At 35.6% G+C, this 8967-nt stretch overlaps 1 protein-coding gene across 3 annotated transcripts; it reads right to left on the bottom strand.

Annotated features, from left to right (window-relative positions):
* Positions 1 to 237: 237 nt before the first annotated feature.
* Positions 238 to 8138, bottom strand: LOC132253855 (uncharacterized). 3 transcript variants are annotated; one of them, XM_059737124.1, is made up of 4 exons: positions 7944 to 8138; positions 5694 to 6771; positions 2019 to 2077; positions 238 to 414 (listed from the first exon to the last, which is right to left on the bottom strand). In XM_059737124.1, exon 2 carries the CDS (start codon positions 6763 to 6765, stop codon positions 5941 to 5943), a length of 825 nt encoding a protein of 274 aa, XP_059593107.1. In that variant the 5' UTR covers positions 6766 to 6771; positions 7944 to 8138; the 3' UTR covers positions 238 to 414; positions 2019 to 2077; positions 5694 to 5940. The 3 variants fall into 3 exon arrangements, with proteins under 3 accessions (XP_059593107.1, XP_059593109.1, XP_059593108.1); XM_059737126.1 differs by lacking the exon at positions 2019 to 2077; XM_059737125.1 differs by lacking the exon at positions 7944 to 8138 and having other exon boundaries at positions 5694 to 7028.
* Positions 8139 to 8967: the final 829 nt, after the last annotated feature.

Here is an 8967-nt window from a genome sequence, read left to right as displayed (position 1 = left end):
GAAAAATTTCATACCCATTTTGTCTTACCCCATTTTAATCTTTTATTAAAATGAGGATGAGAATAGGTTTACATAAAGGGGATGAAGTCGAAATGGGGTACACCTGTCACGCCCCAAGACCCACTCCAAGGGCGTGACGGTCATTTCACACCTCAAACCCGAAAGCTTAAAGTATAATCTGACCCAAATGGTCACATTGTAACTGGATGTTACTAATTACCAAATATCTGCTCAGAGTAGCGGAAACAAAATCTAAAATCCTCAAAATTCAATTTCCAAATAACTTCCAAATACCAAATGATCCAAAATAACATAACTAATAGTTAAACAAAATCCAACATAAAATCCTAAGTCAAATCCTAATGATGACCATTCCTCAGCCTAGCCATCACTCCTCACCCGAACTAAGAGTACCTGAAAAATTTTCAACAACTGGGAATGAGCTCACGGCCCAATAAGGAATATTAATGCAATTCATGGATCAAATATTTTCATTTCAAATAGGAGATATCAATTTTTTTTTTTTTCAAATATTAGAGTTTCAAAAATACCAATATATTCAAAATTCAACCAACCAATTTCACATCAAATTCAAACACTTTCACATCATACTCAATCAAATCCATTCAATTTTTCATTACTCTGGTTATCAAATATCAAATGCCCAGTTAGGTGGGACTTTTCAAATGGGTGGCTAGCCTCAAATTGTTCCTGGTGGACGGAACCAAACACTACTAGTACTAGTAACCTCTAACCAAACCCCTAGAGGCTGGGGTTCAAATCAATTACATTCCCACCATGAAATGTAAAGGTCAACTATTATATCCCGTTGACAGGGCCGAATAGTCAACTATTATATCCCGTTAACAAGGGCCAAATAAACCAGAGTGATGTTTTTGTTCAAGTATTCAAATTTACACAACATAATATCTCCATATTTTGTATCATAAATAAAACAAAATATTCCAACATAATATTTAGTGCAAAACAATTTGATCCATGCATGGTAACAAAATATAATTTTATTTTCCACAATTCAAAATAACATATAAAATAATTTAATTTTATAAATATTGCATTAACTTCCCTTACCTCAAAAGAAGTCCTTGAAAGCTTGGGAGAAGAATAATTCTGAAAAAGATATAATCTACTCTTCACCTAATATAATATAAGAGAAACAATTAATACTATTTATTTATAATTTAACTAATCTATTCCTTATTTAAATAAAACTAATAAATTCCCAATTTGTTTCTAATAACACACTACTAATTTAATTAAATTACAATTTTATTTCATTATAAAACTCTATATATATATATATATATATATATATATATATATATATATATATATATTGCTAAATCTATTATTACTATTATCTTAATTATAAATCTAAAACTAAATATTATTATTTTAATTAATCAATTCAAAAGCCACCTAACCATCCCTCGGGTACACACCAAAAAGTAAGGTTTTTCCACCCAACCATTCCTCGGGTACACACCAAAAAGCAAAGTTTTTTTTTTTTTTTTGTCTAATGATGATTCATTATATATATATATATATATATACACACATATACATGCAGGCTGGCACACGCACACACTTTTTCTTTTTTTTTTTTTTCTTTTTTTTTTAATGCTTCCAGTAGCACAGTACGCATGCCCCCATTTTTTTTTTTTTCCTTCCTTCCTTCCTTCCAGTGCACACGCGTTCTTCCTCCTTTTTATTATTATTATTATTATTATTATTATTATTATTATTATTTTTAATTAACCCTAACCTAAAATCAAAATATTCCAAGCAATTTTTTTTTTTTTCTAATAAAACTTAAGATCTCCCAGATTCCAATACTAAAATAAAAATATTAAATTTTCACTATTTGATATTAAAACGAATTAAAAAAAATAATCTAACCCTAATATAGATTTGGGGTTTTCCAAAAAAAAAAATATCTAATGTATTTGAAATTAACTAATGAATCTAAAATATTAAACTAGGGGTTAGAATCTTACCTATAGAGATTTGTTCTTCAACCCTGAAATCTGACTCCAACCTTACGTTCTCTGGAATTCTGCGAACAGGAACTCTATTCAGAAAAGAAGGGAAAGAATAAAATTTCTAATTTATACCTAGGGTATTTATTCGTAAAATTACACTTTTACCCCTCTTCCACTTTATTAAATTAATTAATTAATTAATTTAATTAGTAATAACAATTTCCTAAATTACCCTTAAAAGAAAATGCCCGGGTGTTACATCCTCCCCTCCTTAACAAAAGTTTAGTCCTCTAAACTTGACATACCTAAGTCTTGAAATAATTGAGGATGCTTTTCTCTCATCTCTTCTTCTAACTCCCAAGTGGCCTCTCGGATACTATGATTGCTCCACTGGACCTTTACCAACTTGACAACAGCATGTCGTAGTACCTTATCCATCACATCCACAATTTGAACGGGTACCTCTTCATAGGTCAAGTCCTCAAAAATTTGAATAGGCTCCAACTCCACAACATGAGAAGGATCATAAATATACTTCCTTAATTAGAGTCGAAACATGAAACACATTATGAACCTTAGACAGGCTTGGGGGCAAGGCTACTTTATATGCCAAAGTGCCTACTCTTTCTAATATTTCAAACGGACCCACAAAACGAGGACTAAGTTTTCCTTTTCTCCCAAATCTCATCACAGACTTCATAGGTGAAACTTTCAAGAACACATGATCACCCACCTCAAACTCCAAATCTCGCCTACGATGATCAGCATAACTCTTATGTCTACTTTGAGCTGCTTTTAATCTCTCTTTAATCAAAGCAACTTTTTCAACAGTCAACTGCACAAGTTCAGGGCCCAAAAGTTTCCTTTCTCCAACATCATTCCAACAGATAGGAGATCGACATTTCCTACCATACAATGCCTCAAAAGGTGTCATCCCAATGCTAGCTTGAAAACTATTGTTATAGGCAAACTCTACTAAAGGTAAATGATCATCCCAATTACCTTGCAGGTCCAAAATACAAGCTCTCAACAAGTCTTCCAAAACCTGAATTACCCTTTCTGATTGGCCATCAGTTTGAGGATGGAAAGCAGTACTAAAACTCAACTTAGTGCCCAAAGCTTTTTGTAGACTATGCCAGAATCTAGAAGTGAAACGAGGATCTCTGTCAGACACTATAGAAACTGGTACTCCATGCATTCTCACAATCTCCTTCACATAAAGAGAAGCTAAACGATCTAAAGAAAAGTTCACTTTCATAGGCAAAAAGTGAGTAGACTTTGTCAACCGATCAACAATCACCCAAATAGCATTATTACCCCCTAAGGTTCTTGGCAATCCAATCACAAAATCCATGGTAATATGCTCCCACTTCCACTCAAGAATAGCAAGTGGCTGTAAAGACCCTGCTGGTCGCTGATGTTCAGCCTTCACCTGTTGACACACTAAACACTGAGCCACAAATTGTGCAATATCATGCTTCATACCTGACCACCAATAGTTTTGCCTCAAATCCTTGTACATCTTTGTCCCTCCTGGGTGGATAGCAAACTTGGAACAATGAGCTTCCTCTAAAAGCTCCCTCCTTAAGTCTTCATCATTTGGGACACAAAGTCTAGTCCCAAATCTCAAGATCTCATCATCTGACAAAACAAAATCAGGCTTACTGCCCCTCTTAACTTCCTCCATAACTTGCACTAATCGGGAATCATTCTTTTGTAGGGTCTTAATTCTCCCAACTAAGTCTGGTTGTACTCTGAAATTTGCTACAAGTGCTCCTAAGCCCATAACTCGAAAGAGGACTTGTAAACTCCTCAACTCTTCAAGTAACTGCCTTTGACAGCCTCTAATAGCTGCTAGAGAACCAACTGACTTCCTACTCAAGGCATCAGCTACAACATTCGCCTTCCCAGGATGATACTGAATAATACAATCATAGTCCTTAAGTAGTTCAATCCACCTCCTCTGTCTCATGTTCAATTCCTTTTGGGAAAATAAATACTTCAAACTCTTATGATCTGTGAATATCTCACAAGTTTCACCAAAAAGAAAATGTCTCCAGATCTTAAGTGCAAAAACCACAGCAGCTAACTCCAAATCATGAGTAGGGTAGTTCCTTTCATAAGGCTTCAATTGTCTAGAAGCATAAGCTACAACTCTCCCATGCTGCATAAGAACACAACCCAAACCCTGATGAGAGGCATCACTATACACCACAAATCCTCCTGAACCTGAAGGGATGGTCAAAATAGGAGCTGACACTAATCTATTCTTCAACTCTTGGAAGCTACATTCACAATCATCAGACCACTCAAACTTAACTCCCTTCTGTGTCAACTTAGTTAAAGGTAGGGCAATCTTAGAGAACCCTTCTATAAACCGCCTATAGTAACTAGCAAGTCCCAAGAAACTTCGAATCTCAGTCACAGTACTAGGTCTTCTCCAATTAGCTACAGCATCTACCTTGCCAGGGTCAACTGAGATGCCATCATTGCTTACCACATGCCCAAGGAAAGAAATTCGGTCTAACCAAAACTCACACTTCTTCAATTTAGCATACAACTGCTTATCTGTGAGGGTCTGTAATACAATACTCAAATGGCTCTCATGCTCCTCTCTACTTCTTGAGTATACCAAGATGTCATCTATAAAAACCACCACAAACTGATCTAAATAGGGTTTGAATACCCTATTCATCAAGTCCATAAAAGCAGCAGGTGCATTAGTCAAACCAAAAGGCATAACAAGAAACTCATAGTGCCCATACCTAGTTCGAAAAGCAGTCTTGGGTACATCTTCCCCTCTAACCCTCAACTGGTGATAACCCAATCGAAGATCTATCTTAGAAAACACACAAGCACCTTGTAGCTGATCAAACAAATCATCAATCCGAGGAAGGGGATACTTATTCCTCACTGTCACCTTATTCAACTCCCTATAGTCAATGCAAAGTCTCATTGAGCCATCCTTCTTTTTCACAAATAGAACAGGAGCTCCCCAAGGTGAAACACTAGGCCTGATAAAACCCTTGTCTAATAACTCCTGAAGCTGAACTTTCAACTCCTTAAGCTCCACAGGTGCCATCCTGTATGGGGCCTTAGACATAGGACCTGTTCCTGGTACCAAATCGATAGTGAACTCCACCTCTCTCTCTGGTGGCAAGCCAGGCAAATCCTCTGGAAAGACATCAGGATACTCCCTTACTATGGGTATGTCTTCCAACTTCAAATCACTTTCATTACTCACCACACTAGCCAAAAATCCTTGGCAACCCTTCTTAAGCAAGCTACTAGCTCGCAAGGCTGAGATCATACGCAGTGGTCTGTCCACCTGCTTCCCTTCAAAGCTAAAATTAGGCTGACCAGGAATACTAAACGTCACCCTTTTCTCAAAACAATCAACAGAGGCATGGTAGGAAGCTAACCAATCCATCCCCAAAATCACATCAAAATCCTGAAGGTCAAGGAGTACTAAATCAACTGGCATTTCCCTATAACCAATCATCACAATACAATTTCTAAGCATTCTACTAGCCACAACAGAATCTCCCACAGGAGTAGCAACAATCAAATTAAAGTCCATGCTAGCAACAGGCAAACCCAACAAACCAGCAAAAGATACTGAAACAAAAGAATGTGTTGATCCAGGATCAATCAAGACTCTAGCAAATAAGGTGTGGATTCGGAGAGTACCTGTCACCACATCAGAAGTGGCCTGAGCATCTCGATGAGTCATAGCAAACACCCGTCCTTGGGCTTTGGGTTTCTGTTTATCCTCCTTATTTTCCTCTTTAGGCTTCCCAATGATAAACTTCCTATTCTCTGGACAATCTCTGATCAAATGTCCTTACTTCCCACAACCAAAGCAAGCTCCAGTCTCTCTATAGCATGGCCTACCCCCATGCTTCTTACCACAAGTAGGACAAGCCCCATCTAAATTCTACGCTGCCTTCCCTTTATTCTGATTTCTTCCTGATGTAGACCTTCGCTGTGCTTGATTACCATGAGCACCATCACTCCTATTTCGCTTCCTTTGCTGTTCCCTATACTGATGAAGCTCTTCATTATCTTTCTCTGCTATAAGGGCTCTATCAACAACCTCTGAATAGACACCAAGCTTCAGAATAGATATCTTGTTCTTCAAATAAGGCTTCAATCCATCCTGAAACTTTAATGCCTTTTCCTCCTCTATAGCAATCAACTGTGGGGAAAAACGTGATAACTCTGTAAATTTGGCCTCATACTGAGCCACAGTCATATCCCCCTGTTCCAAACGAATAAACTCTCCCACCTTCTGCCGTCTAACACTGTCAGGGAAATACTTCTTGTAGAAAGCCTCCCTAAATTGTCTCCATGTTATGGGCCCCTGATCCTCCAAAAGTCTCCTAGTCATACGCCACCAATGATCTGCCTCTTTATCTAACATAAAAGCTGCATAAGAGGCTTTTTGCTCCTCAGAGCAATCTATGACACCAAAGAATTTCTCCATCTTAAGGATCCAAGCCTCTGCCTCTGTGGGATCTGTAGCACCAGAAAAGTAAGGAGGACCCAATTTCTTGAAGTCATCAAAAGAGCTACCCCTAAAAGATGAAGACTGTCCCTGAACATTAGTCCCAACAGCTCGAGCTTGGCGTTCAACTAAACCAGCTAGTGTCCCAAGATACCTATAGATCCCTTCTGCACTCACGGGAGGCAAACCCTCAATTGGAGGTACATCATCATTAGCCTGACTGTTTTGGGAAGATGCAGGTCTCCTTGGTGGCATGGTGTCCTATAAAGCAATAGGTGTAACTAAATTAGTCACTAAGAAGTCAAATAAGCAAGTCAGAATTGTAAGGAATAAAAGGAATCAGACTAGATGAAGTTGAAACTTAAACTAATACGTCACTCATCTATTCCCAAAGGTACACTAAACAAGTTCCCATCAAGATCACAACCTAGTGCTCTGATACCACTCTGTCACGCCCCAAGACCCACTCCAAGGGCGTGACGGTCATTTCACACCTCAAACCCGAAGGCTTAAAGTATAATCTGACCCAAATGGTCATATTGTAACTGGATGTTACCAATTACCAAATATCTGCTCAGAGTAGCGGAAACAAAATCTAAAATCCTCAAAATTCAATTTCCAAATAACTTCCAAATACCAAATGATCCAAAATAACATAACTAATAGTTAAACAAAATCCAACATAAAATCCTAAGTCAAATCCTAATGATGACCATTCCTCAGCCTAGCCATCACTCCTCACCCGAACTAAGAGTACCTGAAAAATTTTCAACAACTGGGAATGAGCTCACGGCCCAATAAGGAATATTAATGCAATTCATGGATCAAATATTTTCATTTCAAATAGGAGATATCAATTTTTTTTTTTCAAATATTAGAGTTTCAAAAATACCAATATATTCAAAATTCAACCAACCAATTTCACATCAAATTCAAACACTTTCACATCAGACTCAATCAAATCCATTCAATTTTTCATTACTCTGGTTATCAAATATCAAATGCCCAGTTAGGTGGGACTTTTCAAATGGGTGGCTAGCCTCAAATTGTTTCTGGTGGACGGAACCAAACACTACTAGTACTAGTAACCTCTAACCAAACCCCTAGAGGCTGGGGTTCAAATCAATTACATTCCCACCATGAAATGTAAAGGTCAACTATTATATCCCGTTGACAGGGCCGAATAGTCAACTATTATATCCGGTTGACAAGGGCCAAATAAACCAGAGTGATGTTTTTGTTCAAGTATTCAAATTTACACAACATAATATCTCCATATTTTGTATCATAAATAAAACAAAATATTCCAACATAATATTTAGTGCAAAACAATTTGATCCATGCATGGTAACAAAATATAATTTTATTTTCCACAATTCAAAATAACATATAAAATAATTTAATTTTATAAATATTGCATTAACTTCCCTTACCTCAAAAGAAGTCCTTGAAAGCTTGGGAGAAGAATAATTCTGAAAAAGATATAATCTACTCTTCACCTAATATAATATAAGAGAAACAATTAATACTATTTATTTATAATTTAACTAATCTATTCCTTATTTAAATAAAACTAATAAATTCCCAATTTGTTTCTAATAACACACTACTAATTTAATTAAATTACAATTTTATTTCATTATAAAACTCTATATATATATATATATATATATATATTGCTAAATCTATTATTACTATTATCTTAATTATAAATCTAAAACTAAATATTATTATTTTAATTAATCAATTCAAAAGCCACCTAACCATCCCTCGGGTACACACCAAAAAGTAAGGTTTTTCCACCCAACCATTCCTCGGGTACACACCAAAAAGCAAAGTTTTTTTTTTTTTTTTTTTGTCTAATGATGATTCATTATATATATATATATATATATATATATATATATATATATATATATATATATATATATATATATATATACACATATACATGCAGGCTGGCACACGCACACACTTTTTCTTTTTTTTTTTTTTCTTTTTTTTTAATGCTTCCAGTAGCACAGTACGCATGCCCCCATTTTTTTTTTTTTCCTTCCTTCCTTCCTTCCAGTGCACACGCGTTCTTCCTCATTTTTATTTTTTTATTATTATTATTTTTTTATTTTTTTTTAATTAACCCTAACCTAAAATCAAAATATTCCAAGCAATTTTTTTTTTTCTAATAAAACTTAAGATCTCCCAAATTCCAATACTAAAATCAAAATATTAAATTTTCACTATTTGATATTAAAACGAATTAAAAAAAATAATCTAACCCTAATCTAGATTTGGGGTTTTCCAAAAAAAATATATCTAATGTGTTTGAAATTAACTAATGAATCTAAAATATTAAACTAGGGGTTAGAATCTTACCTATAGAGATTTGTTCTTCAACCCTGAAATCTGACTCCAACCTTACGTTCTCTGGAATTCTGCGAACAGGAACTCTATTCAGAA

Source organism: Vitis vinifera, chromosome 5 (genome assembly GCF_030704535.1).
Source record: "Vitis vinifera cultivar Pinot Noir 40024 chromosome 5, ASM3070453v1".
Taxonomy (NCBI): Eukaryota; Viridiplantae; Streptophyta; class Magnoliopsida; order Vitales; family Vitaceae; genus Vitis; species Vitis vinifera.
The sequence above is the reverse complement of the archived record's forward strand: the minus strand, read 5'-3'. Positions and strand labels throughout refer to the sequence as shown.

Excerpts from the sequence above, each read along its gene's own strand:
- LOC132253855 (XM_059737124.1), bottom strand. The coding sequence starts at position 6,765 with ATGCCACCAAGGAGACCTGCATCTTCCCAAAACAGTCAGGCTAATGAT.